The 25392-nt window shown below is 44.7% G+C and overlaps 1 protein-coding gene across 1 annotated transcript in view; it reads left to right on the top strand.

Moving 5' to 3' along the window:
- Window positions 1-25392, top strand: part of LOC125945853 (uncharacterized) — a 52306-nt gene that overhangs the window by 9961 nt on the left and 16953 nt on the right. Inside the window, exons 2-3 of the mRNA XM_049668183.1 lie at window positions 13406-13520; window positions 24380-24531. Coding sequence (XP_049524140.1) covers window positions 13406-13520; window positions 24380-24531 — 267 coding nt within the window. The remainder of the gene's footprint in view (window positions 1-13405; window positions 13521-24379; window positions 24532-25392) is intronic.

Below are 25392 nucleotides of genomic sequence, written 5' to 3'. Positions count from 1 at the left end.
ACGGCTACAATGGTGCAAAAAGGAGAACCAGTTAATGAAGTGCAATAAGAACAACATTCCAACTTAGATTACATAATCTATGCATTACAAGATGCAGACAGCAACTGGTTGGTAATTGATAATCCAATTTAACAGTAAAAACAGCTGTCTTACCGTATGGTACTCTTGTTGGCACTTTTACCACACAAATCATGCATGTTTCTTAGCTTGAATTGAAAATTGATCTGAAAAACACCATATTAAAAAGTTGTGCATCAATTTTATTCTTTCATACAATCTGCAACAGTGCATAAAAACTTAACTCACAGTATTACAGATGACATACAGCAATATTTAAGGTAAACATTTTATTTCCAATGACAAACATGTTTTTTAAGACTAAGTTTTTAAGACACCAACAATTTCACTGATTGCAATAAGCACTAATACAAGACTTGCCATAAAGCAAACACGCTGGCAAAATATGTAGCACAGGTAGCTGCATTTTGTTACTACAAATATAGCGCATGAATGACGAAGACAAGGAATGAAGCAGATCAGGTGATAACTAAACTGTACCCAGCTACACACATGCAGCTGTAACAATACAATACACATGGTGCATGAAGAGCCAAAAGACACATACAGACAGTAGAGACGTGAGGAAGACGACTTCTACTTATCACAAGTCACCCTGTAAGAGCAGATTAGGTACTGGTTGTAATCTACCCTCAGTGAATGCATTAGGTTACATTAGGTGCCACCCTTTGCATGTCACTCATATAAAGTTCTTGTGAGTTTTCTTGTACTGATTTTTAACTTAGCAAGCATGACTGAGTTACGTAAAGCCTACCTATGGCTCGGCACATACAGAAAAAAGGGGTTTCTATGAACACTGGTGGTTACAGAAGCTTGACTGAAACATAACACTAATTTTTAATTATTTGTCCTTGTGATTACGTACCACAGTAGGCTTTTGTACCGCGAAAACATCCACACAATGCACAGTAGGCAGCCAAGTGTGAATATCTGTTTTTGATTTCTACCTTTCTCTGGTGTCCCCTTAAGGTAACATTGGTGCGAAGGCTAGTCTACTCAACATATGCGTTCCCACACAATAGGAGCAGCTGATAACCCACAATAATGGTGCATGAAATAAAACATTTTCTGTGCTGAACTTTCCACTGCCGCTCCTACCTAGAGTGACTTTTTGCTTTGTTGTGTACTATAGCAAATAGGCTACGCAGTTCATTTGATGCCGAAAGCATCTCTCACACCATAGGGGCATGTCACATTCTTTAAATTGTATACAAACTGTTGAATATACGGCTTGGTATCTTTATCTTTTTGTCAACCTTTAACTTTAGCCACTTTGCTACTTTTTTGCAGGTGCAGACAGGCCATTGCGCTAAGCTAAGAAAACACCAGAGCAAGGTAGAAATAAAGAACAAATATTCATAATTTGGGTGCCCAATGTGCAATGGGTGAATATGTTTCAATGTACAACAAAACGACTTGGTAGATACACATAACACCAAACATAAGAAAATTAAACGTGAAGCCTGCGATATTAGTAACCAGGAAAGTTATGTGTAAATTAACTTTCGTGACTCGCAGTGATGAGGAAACGGTTTTTAAAATATGCTTCGAGGCAACCTATATCACTCATGCTCACAAAAGAAACAAAATAACAACAAGGAGGTTCACAAGAACTCCGCACTTGCAACATAAAAATAAGACACCTCACATAACTGACTTATGTATTTACTGAGGATAAATTACATCTGGCGAATAATCTGGTCTTAAGAGATGACACTCAACGAGTAAAAGCCTTGGGTGGCCATTACTTTTTATCTGTGGCGTTCAGCTCTTATGAGCACATGCACATTGTATGGTACAGCTGCTTAGATGTAGCTGGGCGCAGTTGTGAGTCAACGCCAATCCTATTATGGTCCTACACTATCATCGTTATAATTTATAATAACAAATAGCCTAACTATCTGGTCTATCAGCAGTATTTTAAACAAGACACACTGACAGATTTCACTGTACATTGCTAAGGAGGCGAGTACATCATTTCAGATTTGAAGAAACAGTTGTGGGGCAGAACAAATGCTGAAGACAACAAATCTACGAATGACTAGTACCTGTATAATTAAATACAATGTACTAGTTCTTTCTGCAATGAATATCTCTATTACCAAGAATCATAGGCTGAAAAAATAATTGGCAAATATTTACAAAACTGACAGAATTATAAGTGCGTGATAATTGCCTATGTCTTCTTAAACAAGATCAAACTAATAAAAGTAGAGTAACTTCAGCAAATAAACAACTTCTGCAGAATGCTGACATTGAACTATTGAGGCTAATCAGAGCTTAACGTATGGCTAGTTGGTAAGAGAACTCAGACTGGCAGCCCTGAAATATTTGTTACCTTACTTGGTGGAGCATGCTTTGCTGTTTCAGATATTACTGTGCCACAAAGCCCTTTGTAAGCCCTGTAGCACAATTCTGTGTGGAACAGAAATCTATTCTCTCATTGCTTTTGAGGATGTGTTTTTCAGAACTGGCACTAGTCTATTTCTTACAAAGCAAAAATTCTTGAGTACTGCAATTCTAACGCCTGCCACTGCTATAAATGTTTGTTAGCGAAAATTGCCACACTGTCTTGAAGCAGTTATGTTCAATAATAAGAGGCAGTCACCACTGAAACACTCAGTACAAAACACAAAACAAAGGTATGGATTCAACATGTAAATGTCGAACAAAGTGATAGTCTTATCTGCCTTTCAGGGAACTTTTTTCCCCTTGTTAGGGCACATTAACAAAATGTTTAGTATTGCACTTCTGGAGAATGCAGGAAAACTCGGTGCTTAACAGTAGCCCATGGGAAGACAGCCCAGAGTCGCTTAGACAAGAGGACTTGCCTTCAACATTGAAGGCGAGTCTTCTTGTCTAAGCGACTCTGGGCTGTCTTCCCAGCTATGTTATAGGTGACTATAGCACGGGACAAGTTTTGTTTATTAAATCTTGTGTTGAAGGGAGATGCTACTTGAAATGTTTTTAAAATCTTTTTGTACTAGAGGTTTGAAAATTAAGCCAATTAGAGAGTTATTCAAGCCGATTTCGTATATGTTATTTTTGTTTAGCTGCTACATTTCTTCAGTTATGTCTTAAACAATGGCACAATGTATAGTGATCTTTGCGGGCACTTCCTTCTATATTAAATTTTCCCAAAAAGCATTGTGCTAACCTAGCTCTTTGTAGATGGCAAAGGGCCGTTATCTATCCAAATACCATGTAAACTTAGTGGGACTAGGCAAGTAAAGCTCAGTACACTTGAATAATTTTTTACCAGTCCCATGAGAATAACTTTGTGCACTTACAATTGTCCGATACTAACCATATTTGGCATACATACTCTTCAAAATATATAGAATGATAATGTATACTTTAAATTGCATTGTAATGCGTAGGATGGATAACCGGTGGACCATTAGAGTTACAGAATGGATACCAAGAGAATGGAAGCGCAGTAGAGGATGGCAAAAAACTAGGTGGGGCGATGAAGTTAGGAAATTTGCAGGCACAAGTTGGAATCAGCTAGAGCAAGACAGGGGTAACTGGAGATTAGAGGGAGAAGGCTTCATTCTGCAGTGGACATAAGTATAGACTTATGACGATGATTTTTTTGCCTAGTTTCAGTAATTTTACATGCTGTTTGGGTAGATATCAGTACTGTGCCGTCTACAATGAGCTCAATAAGATACAGCACGATGATTATTGTGAAGCTGTTATAAACAATAAAGTGCCCGCAGATACATTGCTACTGTGTAGGACAAACTAAAAAAATATAGCGGCTACACAAAAACCACTGACATATTTAAAATTTACCAAAACTCTATGCAGCAGTTTTTTTCAAATCTCAAGCAGAAATAATTTTTAAAAAATTGTTTCGAGGAGCATTTCCTCTTAATAAGTGGCTGCCAATGTATTCAGCCGAAGCGTTAGACTATGACTTCAGGCAGACCGTAGGGAGTTTTAGAAATAGCACACCAAAGCGTCTGCCTACAAAGCCCCATGCCCTACTTGCATTCCTTTGTTCTTTATTGCATTCTGTTCTATGCCACCATTTGGATCCCTTAACATTGAGTGCTCAAAACCTTAAACAACCCAATTATACATAGAATTTTTAGCCTGTAAAGGAATGGTGTGCAAATGGGTGCCATCAACTGTGTTGACAATAAACAAATATTTGTTCTCACATAAATGAAGCCAGTAATATAAAATATCTCACATATTTGGAAATGAATGCAGAAAGAACGTTGCTGATTGTCAAATTGGTGTCACGTAGAAGATATTTTCTTGTTTATAATTCTTAGTTTAATTCTCTTCCCTCTAGTGCAGGGACTATAATCCTCAGTGTAGTAGACTAACCCATGCCTGGAAGGCAATATTTAAATCTGGAAATAAAGACGTGCATCCCGCCAACACCTGTCGTTGCTATGTCATCAGAAGAAGCGTGTATCCATGGGCATATAATCTGCAAAATAATTTTTAGATGAGTTGTACCACTTCTCTTGCATTCAGAAATTCTGAAAATTAGGAAATATATTTGTCATTCAAAGCACTGCTGTAAACCTTGATGTTCGAGAAATGCGATACTCATAAGGTATAAGACAACCAACGTCTGCATGAAACCTAGAATACCGTTGGCAGTCGTAAGTGTGCAAAACCATTTGCCACGCTGACGAATGCCAAGGGTATCATGGGTTTCATGCCTCAAACGTTGTCCACCAGTGCCACTGGTATTAGTGCAGTGAAAGGAAGTCACATCGCTTATGATGGGCACCCAGGTTTACATATTTTAATACTGTTTTCTTTTTCACGCTTATGTTCTTTCCTTTCGTAAAAAATAATGGGTGCTTGAAATAAGCGCCCTATGTTCCTCTTCAATTTATCCTGCCATAGAGCCCTAGTTAAGTTAAATTTTTGAATATTCTACAGCACTGCAGATATATAAATTAAGAAAACATGACGTAAGTCAGCATTTTAGCCTTATGCATTACAAGAGGTAAGAACCTATCAATTACATACACAAGTACAAAAGAAGTACGAGAAACTGGGCATAAGTACAGATATAATAGAAGGAGATGATGCTAGGAATTCCAAGAAAAAGTAAATATTAAAAAGTGGGTACTAAAAACGCATTAATTATAAGAGGAGCATTTGCTAAGAATCCTAAGGAGCAAATAGAATGTCAAGCCCAGGGAACACTCCACGCCAAAATTTGCTCATGGTTCGATAAGTGGTAACAGCTGGCGATGCTGTTTGGATAGATGGCAGCCAAGGTACAGCTGCGAAATAGGTGAAACATGTAGAGGGGTCACCAAGTATTGAATGCTGGGGCACAACAGGTTGCCTCGATCCCTGGCATCGTCTGACATCAACGCCTGGACCCTGGTTATGTGTCCTTTCCAAGAGGCCTGGCTCAAGTGTGTGGCGCAGCTTGGGTAGAATTTAGCGGCAACCTGAAAAACAGAAACCCACATCTATAAGCACCAAAATATTCTTCACCAGAGGACAAATCTGAAGCTTACCATCTATGATGGTAAGCTAATAATGAGAGCAGACACAGGTCACCAGACTGAAGGTAAATAAATGTGCAGAAAGTATAAATAAATGTGAGGAACTACTTATAGGATGGAATGCTTGCCATTTTGTCTTAGTGTATCAATAATTGCACCTTGGCCCTCCGTATGCCGCATTTATGTACGAAGGCTATTGCATGCCAACTGTCCAAACCTGGCGCTTGACCATTTGGGATTTCCTTTTGAAAAATTGGAGGCCCTTCAATATAAGCACAAATCATCATTTCACGAAATATTTCTAGGTGAAACATTTTTTACTGGCATAAGTTCTATGTGAGTTTTGTTCTAAAGCACCAAAAGGCATAGCCAAGATACCGGTTCCTTCAATATGAGAGCAGAAGAAAATTTTCTCAGGAGAATGAAGAGGTCTTACACCTAAAATTGTATTCCTTGAGCATTGGCCATTATTCAGTTTATTATGGGCCGTTAAAATGGGCAAAAAGACCCAGTTTTATTTTCATAGAAATGGCTTCTAGCAAAAGCTGTCAAATAACTTGATCCAAGTGCTCAGGACATGTGCTGAGTACACAAAATGGTTTCAGAATTATATATCTCATGCAGAAGTGCACAAAGATGAGGATGAACTTGCAGAAAACTCAGTTTTGGCGTATGTTTATCCGCAGGTTTAGCAATGAGGTGGTCCTAGGAAAAATACGCCAAATACCAGATCTGAGAGCACATTGTATTGCTTTCAAATTGGTAAAACTTTATCAACGTAGTTTTTGTGTTAAGTAAGAAAACATTGTATAAGTGGTCTCCACTACTATCAAAATGTGCATCGTGGTTCATCTAATCCACATAGCCTTTTGGTGGCTAAATTAAATTGCGTGGACTTGAGCATTGCTGCACCAATAGTGGGGCGTCTAAACTACTTGCAAGTTAATTCATTGCCGATTGGCTACAAGCTGCTTCAGGCACGAAGAGAGTGCTGGATTACATGTATTTACCTGCATCTTGCTGTCTGCCGTCGGCCTACTTGGCATCATATCTAAGGCTGCAAACTCTCTAGTGGACGCAGTCGGGACAGGGTGGTGGCGGAGGGCAGGAGCAGGAGCTGCCAAGTTGTACCTGCAACAAATTCGCACAAGTGTTCGAAGTTCTACCATGTCGTAATTTACAAAAATGCAGCAGTTGTCTGTGTAACATGGCTACCAATACAAATAAAGGTAAACAGGTCCCACAACACAACTCTAACCCCGACACAAACGAAGCTGCAGTTATGTATATGAAAATGCCAGCAAAGACAAAAACCTGTGCTCACACCATGAAGTGATGTGCCTGTCAACTGCAAGCCTGCCATCTTAAAATGTCAATGTATATTTTTTAACCTGCATTATTCCAAGTTCAACGTGTCTTGACATAAGTAAATCATCAAGCTACTTCAATTAACAAATTTCTATGATGTATAATGCAATAAAGTGGACGCTGCGAATGAAGCTGGCCAACCGGATAGTGAAGAATAACATTGTGCTTCTGTAAATCTTATTCTTGTTTTTCTGCCTGTGTCTTGGCTATAGCATTAGAATACAGAAAAACATTCACATTCTTCACATTTAACCCTGCTAATTTTTATTCCTTAACGCATAATACTTCAGCATGAGCAGTAATGGTTCCTGTTAACAGTAAATAGTGGTAGAACAAGCAATGTCACTGGAGCCAACGCGTCGACAAGAGGACTTGTCTCCTACTTCTTGAAACATTGGCTGCAGCAATGCTTCTTGTTCTATGACTCTTCATCATTTGAAGACTCCGTCTTCCTATGTGTGTACATGTCTTTTCAATGTTGTGTTGATGAAATTGGAATAACAAAGAATTAGTAAACGTACATGACGAGAAAGTTTGACTTGTTGGTAGATAACGACAGAGTAACTGCGCAACATTGAGACAGGGACAAAGGAGGCTTGTGTCTTGTATCCTCCAGCCATGTCTCGTCCTTGAGCGATTACTCTATCTCTTCGTGTGTAAACATATACCGTTTGCACAATAATACTAAAATAAATGACAGGAATGAGGACAAAAAAGTACAACAAATAGCATGATACTGCTAAGGAGAAATTCCAGAGTGCCCTTGCGATTTCTCACCCATAACGTGCTGGATAAGATGGCTACTTCCTGTGGCTGTTGCCGCTTCTTCAATACCTAAAATAAAATACATTACAAAATTACAAAAATATGCAGGAAAACCGCAGTAGAGTAGGAGATAACACAGCATTTTCTACAAGAAGGGAAACTAATCTCTGATACATGACAGACGAAACTTTTAAAAATTAAATTAGTAAAATAATACACCACAGCTCATTACATTTCATTCAACGCTGTCAGAGTGAAATAATACCAAGGATTGTACTTTTGCAATAAAATATCCTACAGCGATTAAGCCAACTACAGCTGTACTTGAAATTTTTAGATGCATATTACAATAGCTAAGAGAGGTTTAACTTGAGTGGGTTCATATGCAGCTCACTGGGAGGTACAACTTTGCAATGAACTCATTTCTGCTTGCCATATATACAAATACAAATATACTAACGTAAAATACAAATGAAAGGACCCTTTTTTCCATAAAACACAAGACACAGCATAAAAAATCCAGTAATAATATTACAAATTCACCACAGAACACACCTCGCTTTTGAAACCCTAATAGGTTTCACTATATAAAGGTTGCAGCAAATTCATGTTTTTAAATAGTAAGTCAAAATAAACATTACTTGAGAAATAATACATTATATATCGGTTTAGATTGTTAGCTAATGTTTCTGAGCTGCAGCCAAAAAGAAAATAAATTTATTTTGTTTCAACGCTTATACAGCATTGTAGTGATTTTATTAATATCGGTAATGTACCTGAAGCACTAGCGAATCTTCAAGATACACTAGCTGTCTTCGACGTTTTCGACGACTTGTCTTCGGCAGCGAATGTCACACTGGTGCTACTATTTTTTTTCTACACTTCAAGCTATGCAGTACTTGTTATTCTGCATATTTTTCAATGCGACCGACCGCTCATTACTAGGATCGACAAAAACGGTGTTTCTCCTAGCAGTACAGCTTTGTTATATCAGATGCTCTCCTGAAGCCTCCGTCTGCCAGTAGTATTTTCGCATGCATCCGCGCGCATGTCTGTAACTGCGAAAATGTAGCCAAACCGGAAGAGCCGAGCACGCGCCGTTTGTAAACTCCAACAAAAGCTGATATACTCACCTCAGACGTTAAGAGAAAATGGAACAATCACTCCATGCTGGCAGGCTTTCATATGGATCTGGCCGTCTCTGTGCGTTACTATCTCTCACATCACAATGAAAGACAACGCAGTGCAGATCGCAACACTTCGGGTGCTTGCCATGGTCCAGCGAGCTGCACTTGTTCGATGTCGGCAAAGACGATATCGGCGACACGCTCCTGCTGGCCGTCCTTGTCGTCGCAATGACGTAGCACGGAAAGAAGTTCCCACCGTAACTTGCGGTAACGTTCGGTTGCAGTCACCCAAATGCTGTGATTTCAAAGCCATTCAACGACGACAGCGTGCTCGCACATGGTGCAACACAACCACAAAATGGCGCCAGCCTTTTGATGGCTTCGGCTTTGGATCACTCTGGGGCCGCACAACACATGCACTAGTTTGGGCTTTCTTTCCTCGCGTTAAAAAATGCTTTGCTCACTGATAATTTTCCTTCACGTAAATAATGTTCACGAATGAAACAGCCATGAATTTAAACAAGGTAGAACTATGAACGTTTATTTGTGATAGCGATTATATGGACACAACCGGTGAAATTTATCCGTTGGCGTTGCCGTGAGCTTACGTATGAAGTCCAAGTGCGATAAGATGCTATCCCGCGCCGTTGACTGCGCGCGTGAGAGCAAGTGTTCAAGGGTGAGCCGCGATGGATAGTGCCTTGATGGGCGCGCAATGAAACGTGATAACACTCGCGAAAGCCGAGGGGAAGGGAGGCGTTGGTTTAGCAGGCGGCTCCTCTTGCCGTTGCTCTAAAACGGCATTGCCCCACACTCGCCCTGTTAGAGGTAATCTCCGATGGGTCCAAAGGCGGAGTAAGCCGAGGTAGTGTAATTAGTTTCGGAGAGGCGTTGAAGGAAAGAGACAGCAGTAGCGTTCGGTCCCCTCTGTTTGCGCTCATCACGCCAGCGCTGTGACAGCAAGCGTTTGCGGTCAATTGAGATGTGTTCATGTTAGCACGTGCGCGCGTGACCTCATGCTTGCTAATGTAATTAGTAAATGAATGTTTACTGCAACTTATACAGCCCATGAAACTACGAACCTTGCTTCGTGCAGTTGTCTAATGCATTGCTATAGCTATCAATAGCTTCGTCTTTCGGGCGAAAGTGCGACTTTTTGTTAAAATATTTCTAAGGGGGCTCAAAAGCAGTGTAGTGTACGCTCATGTTTCTTTCGTGTCGCGGAACGTAACGAACCGCGGTAGCCCAGTGGCTGTGACATTGTGCTGCTGAACTCGAGGTCACGGGTACAATTACAACCGCGGCGGCCGCATTCCAATGGCGGCAGAATGCAAAACCGCTCGTGCACCGTGAATTAAAGTTCAAGTTCATTTATTTGCCATAAGTGGTTGGGATGAAGGAAAAAAAAAGCTGCATTAAAAAGCATTAAAAAAAGCTGCATTCCGGGCACGTTAAAGAACCCGAGCGGCTGAAAATTAATCTGCAGTTTCTCATTACCGTGTATCTCATAATAAGATCTCGGTTTTGGCACATAAACCCCCGAAATTAAATTTTACGTCACAGAACTACATTTACAATCGGCACTGTTGAGAGCATGCACTGAACTTAACTTTTTACCTCATTGATGTGCTCTGTTTAGTAGCCAATCCTTTTTTTAAAATTTACTAATGGTCATAATCCAGTGTGACAAATCCTGGTATTAATTAGCACAGGAAACCAGCTATCGCTTAAGCGATAGCTGGTTTTGCGAGGTTTTGATGGAAGCCCGTCTGGTCGGGAGACATCTTGAAGAAGGGTAAAAAAGGACACCAACCACTGAAAGAGCGCAAGACGTTTCAGATTGTGCACAAGGCTCCCGTCAGGGGAGCCGAAACGTCTTTTCTTGCATTCTTCCAGTAGTCGGTGTCGTTTTTTTACCCTTCTTCATGGTACGAAAGAGTGAGACATTGCATTACAACCAGGACATAAAACCCTGAGGGTCTGACTGAACCAGAAGCAAGCATAACGCCAGAAGAATTTATGTGGTATTTCTTCTCCTGCATTATAATCTTTCTCTCGTCAATTGCTGCACAAAAACAAGTCACGATTTTCCCCGACGACTCTTCGCAAGCCATCGGGAGTCAATTGACTCATGCAGAAGGGTTGACCATTATTTTGTGACTCTACTCGCGCAAAAGGGGGTCTTAGCACAGAAAAAAAGAGTCACATTGCTGTGACTCACTTTTGACCTTTTTTGTTAGAGTGATTTTATGCCAACAAGGGGGTCCCACGTGTGAAACCTAAGCCCATGTGTGCGGCCACTTGTTATGAGAACGAACAACAACACTGAAATAGCAGTTGTTTTCACGCTGATCTAAGTAAAGCTTGCGGGGGCAGAAGAAGGCGGAAGCGATCGGTGACCTGCAAGAACCAGTGACTGTTGCGGTCGTTCCATGAGAAAGATTGCTGTTGAGACTGAGGCCAATCAACAACTCTTGGGAAATACTGTTGATGCATTCCGGATCAATATATAATGTCTGGGAAAGGAGAACTGTCCATTGATTTGACATTACTGTGCCCTGTAATGTGAAATGATATTTAAAGAGAGGATTCACCTTTTGCGGGGATAACTGGACAGAGAATAAAGATCTGACCAATTTCTATTGCTTGCCTTGAGAAGGCTTCGCTGAATATGGCTTTGGGAGAGTGTTCACCTTATGCATCCGTCATTCCGCCATATGTTTAGTGCGATAAGCTGGATTGATTGCGCATACGTCCGACGTAGTTTTAGACAATACACTTAAAAAAATGTCCCACGGCAAATCTCCTGTGAGTATCGAAATAGGTCATCCAACTAGGCGACCTTATTTGTACCTGCATTTGGCAGGTTCTTTGTCGGCTATGAATGACTAAGGGTTAATAGACGATCGGAGGAGCGCCGGATCTGCTAACACCGTCAGCAATCTCCTCTCTGAGAAGTAATCGATAAGCTAACCGGAGCGTTGCTGAAGATCACCATCTCGTCCCATCTGTCGAGTGAGTTTTGTTAAAAGCACTTCTAGTTCTAGCCATGAACCTAATGAGCTCATGTGAGACTCCAGTCCAGCACAGCATCTATGAAGCGGTGAGTGCACTGTCCAACAGTAGAAAGCAGAATTTAAATGTACTTTGTGGTAATCAATGACACGTCGAGTGCGCATTACCTCAGCATACCTGGAGCAGCAACGTTCCGCAGATATACCCGGCTCAAGGTATGGACTGCGTGCTAAGTATAGTGTGCGTGAATATTCCATGTGCTAGATTATAAACCTGCCGACTCTCGTGGTGTTAGTACTCGAGCTGGTCATGGTGATCGACCGCCTAAAATAACCTTTACGTAGCAAAAACGTGCGCCAGGCACACCAGCGGAGTTGCCCAACTGACGTCAAGGGCAAGAGGTTGCCATTCAAGCTTCTCGATAATCATTTCAACTTCATGTACTTCGTTCCAACCTCTCTGAAAGCTATATACATAGTCACTTTATCACACAAAGAGCATAATGAATACCTAATCACGTCGGCAGTTTTTTCGGGCCAAGACAGTTTAGACAAACAAAATCGGGACTTATGAAACTGTATGTGTCAAACACAAGCATTTCTTGGAAATGCAGGAACTGCACTCATGTAAATGACAAAACATTGTTGTTAATTCAATATTTATGTTTTTTTAGCTTCACATTCGACAAGTGCTTTACAAAATTCGAATATGGCGTTTGAATAAAATGTCAATGCGCGGCCCGCTAGTACGATCGGGATTTGGTGAGCGAACTAATTACGTGAAGCCCTTTGGTTAAGAGCTGCCAACATGAAGTTCAAAGAGCAGAAAAAAAATGAAAATAAAAAACAACAAAAAACAAAAAACCGGCAAAGTATGCACTAGGCCGCGCAAAGCTCGAGGCACTCCGAAGCTGGCCGAACGATTGCGTCATAACCTAAGATATACCTGATATAACCAAGCTCAACTCAGTGTAGCCACGGCCGAACCTCGCTGCTACCAAGTTCAACCTTGATACAACCAGGAGACACAATCAATCGGCCAGCTTCGGTGTGTCTCGAGCTTTGCGCGGCCTAGTGCAAGCTTTGCCTCCCCATTACGACGACAGAAGAGAAGTGAAATTGCACGCTGGAATGATTAGCGGCCACGCAGTCAGCTGTGAAAGAAGACGACGACGACAAACGCGGGAGTGGTGGCACGAGGGCGTGCCGAGCCCGAGTTCGTGCTAAGGGAGGGGCGCCAACGAGCCAGCTGTGGAAGAAGATGATGACGCACGAGCCAATGCTGATGACGATAATTTCGTGAAACGCGCACGTTTTACCGCTGGCTTAAAGAGCTGTGTTGTTAAAAATATTTAGAAATATGGTATGCAATTGAGTGACATGGAATCCATTTCTGTCGGTGCGTATGAGTACACGAAGCACTTTGTTTGCAAGGATTTCAAATAGCAAAAAATATTTCGAAATATGGTATGCAAATCAGTAACATGGAATCAATTTCTGTCGGCGCGTATGAGACCTGTATATAACGACCGCATCGGTTTTCAAAGCATTCACCTTACAGAGAGCTTGATACTGCTGTCGCCTCTACGAGAGAAACGATGCGTGCTATCATGCTGTTCCTTGTTTTCGGGCTCTTCGCCGACGTATATGGCGCCGGTTTGGAGGACCTCGTTAATGTGAGACAATGTTACTTTTATAAGCAATCCTACGTTTACATTCGGTGTTAATGTCTTGTTTGTTCTCAATGCGAAAATATTATTCTGTTCTGTATAAGTTGGTTGTTGTGTTGATATTCAGGCACGAACTACCCTGTTCAAGTACGAAGGTAGCTCATTCTTCTCTGTTATACAGCAAAAAAAGATAGATACATAAACGAAAGAAGTGATAGTGAAGGTAAAAGGAATAACACAAGGAGGCCGCATTTTAGGGCTCGCTCGACAAGTAACATTAGCATTTACTCGCCATTACTTTAATGATCTATAAGATACACAGTCTTTACTTTCTGGCACACAAGTAGTCAGCGTAATAACCAAAATGGCAGTGCTCAAACGACGAATGATAAAAAATTAACCGCCCTTCTCCTGTAGAGAAAATGGGGGTAAGCAAAGGTGGTCGTGTGTATATCTGACCTTCGTGGTGATTTTATTTATCTCTCTCTCTCTTCTTTCTCTCTCTCCACCTATCTTTCTTCCTTTCTCTCTTTCTCTCTTCATTTCGTTCTTTCTTTCTCTCTTCATTCGTTCCTTCTCTCTCTCTGTTCTTTCTTCCTCTCTCGATTTCTCTCTCCCTTTCTTTCTGTCTCCCTCTCTCTCTTTCTTCTCTTTTTTTGTCCCTGGTATTTGCCATGGAGCTTGGACCCTTTCTGCCCTATGGCTAGGATCCGCCCACTTTTCAGCGTGACACCACAACCACCACCTAGAGGGTGGTGGTGGTGGTGGTGGTCCAGACCGACCCGAAAGTCCGAGCCGCGCCGGGCTGGGCCGGGCCATTCGAAGCGTTTTTCTGCGGGCTCGGGCCGGGCCCGGGCTTGAAGCCACGGACCCGGGCCGGACTCAGGCTTGAAGCCGCAGGCCTGGGCCGGACTCGCGCCCGCTCAGTAACGGGCCTACGTCGGGCCTTCCAGCACACGCGAACGTCATGTATTACATGATTCAAGGCATTCTGTGCCAAGCTGAAATGACACGTGCAAAGAGCTGGCTCTTAGTATACCTTACCACAGAAAATAGGATGCCAGATAAAGTTCATTTTTTTCTTTTCCACAAGATCGAACATTGTTTCTGTGTCAAGAAAAATAAATTATACAAAAAAACCGCTCTTCAAACCACTTCCCTGTTACCGCTGTTGCGAATGCAATATTACCACTTGCGACACTAATATATTATTTTAGCGCTAACGCAAGGGACGTCTCTTTTTACTTGTGCATTTTTAATGCAGCACGCTCGTGAATTCAACTGTTTATATATATATATATATATATATATATATATATATATATACAAAATGACCTAGCAGGACCAAATCGTAGGATCAATGTAAATGCATGCGCACCAGCGGACAAAAATAACAGCCCAGGCTACGCGCCAGATCACTGACGTTCTAGGGGAGAAACAAATATTTTGGTCTTTTATTGCGCTTATACACTGCAGCTGATTAGACCTCGCTTAGGTGAGGCTGACACATACGGTGCAATCTGCAAGTCAACAATGCATTTTTAACCGCGGCGCTGTTTAAGCTTGGCAAAATTTCGGTGTGCAATGCTAAAACTGGTTGAGAAAGGAGGAGCCACATCTCTATGCGCGAGCGAGGAGCCTGGACATTGACGTCGTGGCTGCGCCGAGCACGTGTTCAGCAGAGTCATGGGACCGCGCTAATGAAAGCGTGCGAGCGCCGGCGCCCGGGCATTTCTCCGCTCTACCGCTATATGACTCGACCTAAGTGCACCTTGACGCCGGAACAAGAGGCTGCCGGACGAGAGAAGCGCCTTCAAGCCTAGCCTTGCCCGGGTAGCCCAACCTTGCCTAGAAAAAGTCAAGTTAGGCTACGTTAAGCCTACATCAACTAGTTGCTAAGGAACGTCACTCAGCTCTGCTGTTTCTTCAGACTTGGCACTGCTAGTGTCAAGCTGAGCGCATTTTGACAGGCCGGGCCAGGTCATGGACACCCGGCCTTGGCTAAGCTTATTATTAAACGCCCGGGCCCAGGCCGGGCTCGGGCTTGGAACCACGGACCCGGACTGGGCTTGGTCATGCACGCCCGAGCCCAGACTGGGCTCGGGCTTCATAAAGCGAGTCCGTGCCGCAAAATCAGGCCCGTGCAGTCCTCTACGTGACCACCGCCGAAAATAGTGAGCATACAAAGCTTCGCTTAAAAATATCAGAAACGCAGAGACAAAGATGAAGAAGTAGTTTATTGATTTGAAAATGTAGAGAGGTCGGCCGGAATACGGAGCATCTGGCCTGCTACTCTACGTAAGGAAAGGGAAAGAGGGGAAGAAAGAGGGTCACAATGGGGGATTATAATGGGAGGAGCTAGGTGAAAGGACACATTTCATAAATGATTATCACAAGCGTGAGTCCAGGCCCGTGTCGCCTAAGAAACGTGAAAGAGCACGCATTGCCTCAATTGTCTGCCAACTCTGTGGCCCTGCGCCTAGCAAGAGGTCCTCCGACATTGGTCTTTTATATAAATGCCTCAAGGTGGCTGCCAGTCTGAGTCTTTCGGGCGCATACTCAGGGCACACCACAAGCACATGGTCTATCGTCTCTATAACACCACACACTGAACATTCCGGGGATTCTGTCCGTCCAATGATGTGCAAATATTTGCGCGTGAAAGCGACGCCTAATCGCAGTCTGTGTATCAGGCACGTATGATGGCGTGGAATTTCACGCAGAACAGGAAATTGCATATCGGGACCCAGCCTTTTAAGGCGAACGTGACGAGCGTCTGGCTGGGCCCAGTATGTTTTCGTCACACTCTCATTAATTTCGATAGGAGGCATGTGGTGTCCGGTCTAGAGAACGGCACTACAGTTCGGAGGCCATTGCTGAGGGCGCGCTTTGCTTCAGCATCGGCCATCTCATTACCATTGAGCCCACAGTGTCCTGGGATCCATTGGAACACTATGCGGTGGTGTTTTTCGTGAGCACATGAAAGTAGCTCGGTGATCTCCAGTGCCAGAGCCTGATATGCGGTGTGGCGCAGGAAGCATCTCAAAATTTGCAGCGCGGGTTTTGAGTCCGTGAAAATGCACCACTCTTGAGGTATTTCCCCGCAGATGTGGCGAATCGCTTCTCGTATAGCCACAAGCTCTGCAGCGGTTGATGTTGAATTATGATCTAGAATGAAACCTGGAGTCATCTGCTGGGCTGGTATCACCATAGCTGCTGTCGATGCCTTTGGTGACACGGACCCGTCTGTGTAAACATGAACATAGGTCTGGTATTCTGACCAGATGTATGCCAAAGCAAGTAGTTCACTAACTGGAACCAATGATTTCTTTAGTATACCGGGGACGTTAACGCATACCGAAGCTTGAATCATCACCCACGGCGGTTTGACGGGGTGATATGGAAGGGCATAGCCTGATGTGGAGTGCACTTGTGAAACTGCTGTCCGGCCGCTCTTGTAGAACCGACGTCAATGAATGGCAATGGTGTCGTGTAAGTAAGCGTAGATATACTCGAAGTGGTTCGTGGGACAGGTATACCGATAATGGGCATACGCGGGCTTTCTCAATTGTGCCTTTGTTGGAGGCACGCCGTGGCAAGCCGATGCATATTTTGAGTGCCTGCGCTTGAAGGCTCTTTAATGACCGTAAGCACGAAATACTCAAGTTTGAGACTATCGGGAGGCTGTATCGAATGTAGCCTACAAATAGAGACTGATAAAGTCGTAGTAGGGAGCCTTCCGTGGGGCCGCATTTTATGCCTGCTACGAAGTGCTACATGGCAAAACAGATTAAGTTTTTGTTTCAACATATTCACATGCCTCGACCACGACAAACCGCGGTCAATGATAATGCCCAAGAATATGTGGTGGGAGACATAAGGTGACCACTACTGCGCATTGGTGTTTATCTCTGTCTCTATATCGCATTTTGAGCTCTTAGTTTGAGCAATGCAGTACCTACAAGCCCAAGCATCCACTCCAAGATGGCAAGTTTAATCACACAGCTCAGTTCAAGCTCAGTCTTTAGTACACAAAGTAGTCATGTGATTTCGTCATGATGATGATGATAATAATATTCCGAGGGTACCTAAGCACTTATGAGTTGTGAATGTGAAAGCATTAATGTCCGATTGAACGCCATTGAGCGGTCCTTCGATATTTGCACTGCAAGTAATGCACCGTAGTGGTACGAGCTGCCCGAGCCAACAAGCAGCTGTAGCCTGCGGTTCCAACGCTGCATGCCACTGACGTCCTGCGCGACGAGAGACCGAGGAAGCAGCAGCGGCCACCAAGGCCTACAGGTGCGCGCAGCAGCTAAGCCCAGTAGTGGTGAGAGAGAGACATACGGACTGCGCGCCGGCTTCCAAGAGCGAGGGTGACGTGGCAGTCGCGGAGATGCCCTTTCCCCTCAGCAACACCTGGCACGCAAAGGCCGCAGTAAGTGTTTCCTTTCGCCTCTCTGCTCAGTTGAGGCGCGCTCGTGACGTGGGGTGACAGACAATGGGAATTTACCTGCCGTTTCGCTGCTATATAGACGACAGACGCCGGCTCTCAGTGCACCATTTGACGCTTTCCCATCAATAACGATTTCTTTCCATCAATACCACTTTAACAGAAGCAGTGAGAATAACGGCTGCTTCTGGTAGCGGTTTTGGAGCCCTCTAGATCTCTCTCTCTCTCTCGAGCAGCGCTGTCTTTGACTCGTTGAAAGAGAGTGCGCGCCTTGCTTTCAGCTGGTTATTTTCGATCGATCTTCTCCCGTGTAGAGCGTTGTCGTCGGAGTACTTGCCGAGATTTAGAGCGTTGTCCGCCACGTCATCACATCACAGTGTCGCCGCTGCTGCCAACGTTCCATCGGGACTGCATGCTGGCGTCTCAACGAACTCTTGTCACACCGGCGCGTCCGCCGTTTTCACCGGTGGTGCCAGAAACTTAGGCTGTTAGAAATTGGACGTTCGCTGCAGTCCCGTGATTTCGCCTCTGCCATTTCAGTCCTCCCAGTGCGAATCGCTCGTTCGGCGTGCGTGCTTGTCCTTTGCCTCTGAGTTCGAGGAATGCCAGATCTACCCAGCTGTGATTCTGACAATGGAGGCCGCCAGTCAAAGATACCATAAGACTATGGACGATGGCTCATCGACGATAAATTTAAAAAGTTGATGTGCAGTATTGGCCTAAAACTTGTCTCCGTGCATATATGTAAATACATTCTGACATTATGCCGTGTAGAAACCCAAGCGAATTATAAGGAGTGACTATGGGCTTCAGTAATAGGCGTCGGCAGGATTTTGTCTTGGAGGTGGGGGGGGGGCGCAAACGGGTTGCATCGCGGCGGGGGGGGGGGGGGCTGGGGAACGCTGGTGTGGCTTGAGGGGGGGGGGCAAGTGCCCCTTTTGCACCCCCCCTGCCGACGCCCATGACTTCAGTGGGTTTTCACCCCCTGTACATTTGGCGGAGGTGCATGGGGGGGGGGGGCAACGGATGTAACACAATAAACTCAGTACTGTATACATGACGAAAACGAATAAGTATACAAGACGGAAAACACAAATAAATAGCGTTTAACAAAACTACATCTCAAAAAGCAGCAATTCAACAAGAGATAAATACAATAGCGGATGTACAAGAAGGCGATGAATTCCCAAAGAGTTTGAAAAGTTTGAAGATTGATCAGACACTCACGGAGGTGTGAAAGCATAAGATCCCCAAAATTTAGGCCTGCAAGAATCAATTTATTCAACTTTGACGGGAATTGACAACAGAAACTGTTGCTAGTAGTAGTTTTCGTGCGAGGAAGTATCCAATTTGATGGCGGTAGTGTTATTCTTACAGGTTCGTAGAACGTAACCTTGAAATAATGTTTAAATGTTATTTTATAGCGATATCAATTATATGGACACTCCAAGCGTATTTCTGCCGTAGGTGTCACCGTCGCCGTGAAGTTCCGTATAAAGTCCAAACACGATAACATCCGTGCGAGTGAAAGCTGCAATGCTGAAACTCTACAGTGCTCTCTTTCTCGATTTTCTAAGATGTAGTCTACTTGTACTGAGCAACACTTCCAAGACAAATATTGGTGTTTTGTAGGCAGCACAAGGTCAAGCACTCAGAGTTTGCCTTGGTTTGCCCAGATGCACGTCAACAGAAGCAACTTTTGCGATTGCGCGGGACCATCCAATGCAAACTCACATTACGGTGGAAGCCCTGAGAACGCACATCAGACATTTTGCACGTGCCCCCTATCACCACCTTGCAACACTACCTTCAGACAGGCGCCAAGCATCGTTCTCTAAAACTATCGTCAAGTATAACAACAAATTCCCCTCGGGCTTCACCGCTGCATCTAAACCATCGATACCCCCTTGGTGTCTTATTAGCCCCACAGTACATCTCAGTGTACCAGGAATCAGGAAAAAATCTGAGCTGTCGTCGCCCATGCTGAAACAACTGTCTCTGCTTCTTTTGCACGAGAGGTATGCGGACAGTGTACATAGTTATACTGATTGTTCCACAAACCTCCAGTGTTTGTTCGGTGCTGTGGTTGTCCCAGCGAGAGCTATTACCATCACTTTCAGGACTGACCACCCAACGACATCGACAACTGCGGAACTAGCTGCTCTGCGCGCTGCACTTTGTTTAGTCAATCGGGAACCACAACTTGACAATGGTCAATCTTCAGTGACTCAAAGGCAGCCCTACAGCCAGTGCTATCAGCTTTGCGTCGCGGGCATTTACAAACTGCTTGTATTCGGTTTTAGAAGCCTACTCCATTACCCGCCGGGGTGGCTTAGTCAGCTAAGGCGTTGCGCTGCTGAGCACGAGGTCGCGGGATCGAATACCGGCCGCGGCGGCCGCATTTCGATGGAGGCGAAATGCAAAAACGCCCGTGTGCTTGCATTGTAGTGCAAGTTAAAGAATCCCAGGTGGTCAAAATTATTCCGGAGCCCTCCACTACGGCGTGCCTCATAATCAGAACTGGTTTTGGCACGTAAAACCTCGGAAAGAAGAAGAATAAGCCTACTCCATACATCACATGACAAAGGACACCACCTGACGTTTCAGGGGCTGCCAAGTCACTGCGCCGTGATAGGGAACGAAGAAGCCGATCATGCCGCTCGGGCAGCTCTTGAAGACACACAGGAAGAAGCCATACCACTTTCAAGGTCCAACGCAGCCAGAAGACTCCGAGTGCTTGCACAGGAGATCACGCTCTCTCTATGGTGCAAACCAAGCAGCCAGACCAACCGGTGGAATCGTCAACACCACCTGCCCTCTTTGATGCATCTCTGTATGCCAACTGGTCGCCGCCGAAGAGAGGCCACTCTGCTTTATCGCTTATGACTAGAGGTGGCTTTCAAGAAATCTTATTCATTACTTATTGGAATGGCCGACAACGCTCTTTGCAACGCCTGTATTTGTGAGGAGACGCTAGAACACATTCTATGCGAATGTCCTGAATAGAATGTTCAGCAACATTCCCTGGCGTCCGTTCTAGCACACCTTACAATAGACCAATGTCAACTGAAAAGATTCTCACACGTCGTCGACAGAAGACATCGCAGCTGAAGGCGACGAAGGAACCACTTAGGTTTTTGAAAGAAACGGGCTTGGACAAGCGGCTGTGACAGTGATGTCACGTACCACGCCAGAGTGACGGGCTGTGACTGACAGTGTGTGTGCTGTGCTATGTGCTCTCTGTCTCCTCCCCATCCTTCATTCCCCCCCCCCCCCCCATCCCGCTCCCATGTGTAGGTTAGCAAAGTGGTTGTGCTAAACTGGTTAATCTCCCTGCTTTTCCTTTTCCACTCTTTCCTTCCTTCCTTCTTTGCGAGGGTCAGCCGCCAATCGCGACTCAATCTCGCGCGCGCGGTGGAGGAAGGCGGGCCGAATGTTTTCTTTTCATCATTTAGCAGGCTACCATTCAGAACCTACATGCTCGACGTGTGGGCCGTGTGCATTTGATTTGTCATTTCGGTTTAAAGAATCCTTAGACCACTTTTGATATTCAGTGTTTATGTATAGTGTTCCTTGAAGGGACAGTAAAGGTATATACTAAGTCGACGTGGATTGATCGAATTAGAGCACTGCACGGGCCGATTTTATCAGCCCGGCCCGGGCCCGTTTTTACGTTGGGCGGCCCGCCCGAGCCCGATCAAAACTTTTATGGCGAGACCCGGGCCCGGCCCAGGCCCGGAAATAATCTACGTTACCCGCCCGGCCCGGCCCGCCACCCCTTTATCTTAGGCCCGAGCCCGGCCCGAGCGCGACTCGAAACCGGCCCGAACCCGGCCAGAGACCGAAAAATAATGTTTTTCAGAGCTGACACGCCCGAGAATAACTCGCTGCACGTCACATGCACACCACCAGAAAGCCCGAGCCCGGCCCGGGCCCGCGTCAAAAAACCCGAGCCCGGCCCGGGCCCGGGTCAAAAAGCACACACCGTGCCCGAGCCCGGCCCGAGCCCGCGAAAAAACTGTTCTACCCGGCCGGGCCCGGGCTTTCGGGTAAGCCAGAGCCCGTGCAGTGCTCTAGAGCGAATACCATTCCAGAAACCTCGCAACGCTTGTTTCGTGAAAAGAAACGGCTTAGTTTATGGGAAAATTGCATCTGAAGAGTCCGAATACCTTTATGGCAAGCCAAATCTCCCACCATGCCAACCGGGGAGTGGTGACGTTGCATACGTCATCACCGCCCTTTGCTGCCGTCGCTGAGTTAAACGTCATCCGAGAGACGGCGGTACGATGTGCCGCTGCAGCTGTTTTGGTCAAGCGGCGTGGACAGTTGGGTATCCCGCGATATCACATGGAAATGAAATTCCTGCTACACACTGTTTGTGAGAGTTTCGCGAGCCAGTAAAACAAGCGCAGCACTACGCGATAACGGAACTATTGAAAAGCGAAAGCACGGGCGGTCGGAGAGTCGACCGAAAACGAAACCATTCGACAACCCGCGTCGTTGTCAACAGTGTAATTACGATACAACGATGTTTTTATAACTTGTGGTTGAGTACTAGTGACAGATTATCATACTGTATTGGTGAAGCAGCGCACTGACCAGGACAAAGTGGAGAGACACAAGAATACACGACACTCTCTGCCATTTTGTCTTGTGTATCTCAAGTTTAAATTGTCGTGGTCTATGCGCTGCTTCACCAATACGGTATGATGATTAATCGCCAACTTTCCCATCTTTCCACATTACTGTAATAGTGACAGAATTTAAATGAGGGGTACCTTCGTCATCGGTAAGTACTCGAATGCACCTGGGGAGTCTCTAATCGTGTCCTGCATTTACCTTAGTTTCTCGATTACTAAGGCTCTGTTCGCGATAATTTTGGCGCCTTAGAGGTAGATACTCGAGCACTAATCCACTGCTTTAGCTGGACTTAGTATTTGCCTTTAGTGTCCGTTTAAGCCGACGTTGATCAGGAAGTTGGTGTGTTAAGGCTTCTTATTTGGGAGGTTCAGTGAGTACCTTTGAATGTCTTGGCTGTGGATTGTTCATCACCGAACTCGAAACATATATATCTAATGTCACAAGCAAAGGATGCATTCATTGCCACTGCAAGATTGGAAGGAATTTTTTTTACTGTATATTTGTAGTGTTGTTTTATGGCGCGCTTGGTGACTGTGAATGCTGTGAACTAATAATTTAAAACATGCGTGGCGTTACGTTTGCGACATCGTCGATGCTTTCGACGCTGTGTTCTACCAGCCGCCTGATTCTTGGCGTATCCTTCATCGTGCGTATGCGCCATATGCTGGGTTATGATCGCATGCCTCTCTTGTGCCGTCGACGCTGTTTTCACGAACGTGACCACGAATTGCACGCCATCGCACCGCCATCTTGTCAAGAACACCTTCTATATGCGATGCCCAGATTCTCAGCGTGTGCTTATTCTCGGGCCATACTCTGTCGCGCTTCGGTTTTCGAAGAATGCGCTTTGCGAGCAGCGATTCGTCGCCGCCTCGGTGACACCATCGCCTCGGTGCGCGCACGCATATTAAGATGACGTCATGCGCATGTCAATGGTGGAAGACCCGAATCCGACAACTGCTACGAAGCGAAGTGGCGCGTGGTGCTTCGATGTGATTCGAAGGCACCATGCGCCGTGTGCAGAGCCTGTGCGTGCCGTGTGCACGGGAGAGATCGGCGTTGAAAGCACGAAGCGTGCCTAATGTGCTGTATTTCCCCTAGGTTTGTGACGTTCACATCCAGAAAAAAACCTGTGCACCGAGTGGCCTCTGTCCTTCGTCGAGTTCTGATTACCTCAGCGGACCAACCAGATGTGACTGACGCCACCACCAAAGGGAATTCTTTGGAAACCGAATCGTTACAGAATACGGACCCTGGTTTCTGAAATTCTGCACATACGCTACCGCTCTCAGAGGCCGTGTGGAGTGTAATCTGCACTAATGCCCATTGCTATTGCTGTTATGTATAGGGTCATGATTAGCGCTCCCAGTTCGCAAGTGCGCATAGCTCCAGAAAAAGTTTTCTTTTTCTTCGCCCCATGGCGATGGTCAAGCTGGGGATGACGAGGCAGACTGGCGACGGCACGTTGACGGCGACGACAACGTGAGCGTAATAAAAGAAAAAGACTAATTGACGGAAAAGAAACACCCAGTTTCCAGCACCTAACTGCTGTCTCAGTAAAAAAAATAATTTGCGTGCTTTTGTTCTCCCGTTTTTTTATGCTCCCCAATGCTATTACTAGTCCGTGTTGGAAGGCGCTCAATGTCATTCCACAAATGTCAACTCACTCACGACAAAGGGTCGCTTTATCAAATGATGCAACCTCCCTGTAGCTTCAGTATATGTAAGGCCAATACCGGGCAATTTTTACATACAAGCATCGTTTTTGCAGGCACTGAACACTACTCAAGCCATCTGGTTGTATAATCGAAGTTACGACGTCACTGTAAAAGGTGGGAATCAAAAATGTGTGCGCTGGCATCTCGAAAGTCTTACAAGATCAAGCTACGACTTTGAAAACTACTACAAAGTTAACGAGGCATAGTGAGTATTTCTGGAATCTCTTCTTATATGGAAACCATTCTCCTGGAAGTCTTTCTTGCTGAAAATTCATCTGTATATATCAAAATAATCACGAACAAAATATATACGTGGTTAACAACACCAAAACTACTGTTATTTTACTAACATTCCGCCTGGCGGCCTTGCCATTATCGGTTGTCGGCCGTTTCGTTAGTAATATATACAGGGTGCTTCATTTTAGCTGAACCAAATTTTTAAAAATTGCCTGTGGCAGATAGCACAATTATAATCCTTGATCTAAACTACTCGATCAGGCGGCCATTACTTCCACAAGAAATCAAAACGCCTAATTGAATAATTAGCATAATTACGCTAGTTAACTTTTTAATTAATGATTTTACGGCACAACTTTCAATCTACGAATTATAGCCGCTGAGTTCGCAAGGCGTATCCGCTTGGAACGAATTCTCAGGACTGAACCAGTTTCGAGATATTAATTTTTAACGTGTCCGACCAAATGTATGGGCGTTCCAGTTAACTTTTAACACGAAAGTGTTTTATGCCGGGGTCCACCAAGACTTCACTGACGTATTTCCGTCACGGAAATACGTCAGCTTATAATGTACACGAACATAATACAAAGAAAGAAACCAGAAGAAAAAGTTCCACAAACATGCAAAATCTGGAAATCGAACCCACGACCTCTCGGTCCGCGACGATAGATCGCCGAGCGTTTAACCCATTGCGCCACAAACGCATTTGCAGAGAGCTACACAGACGCGCCTTATATATCTAACACTCCTCCGTGTACCCGCGCTCTTGCTCGGGGCGGTGCCGCCGCCTACGAGCAGAAAAGAGAAGTATTGCATTATGACACTAACG

Source organism: Dermacentor silvarum, chromosome 5, assembly GCF_013339745.2.
Source record: "Dermacentor silvarum isolate Dsil-2018 chromosome 5, BIME_Dsil_1.4, whole genome shotgun sequence".
Lineage (NCBI taxonomy): Eukaryota > Metazoa > Arthropoda > Arachnida > Ixodida > Ixodidae > Dermacentor > Dermacentor silvarum.
The sequence above is the reverse complement of the archived record's forward strand: the minus strand, read 5'-3'. Positions and strand labels throughout refer to the sequence as shown.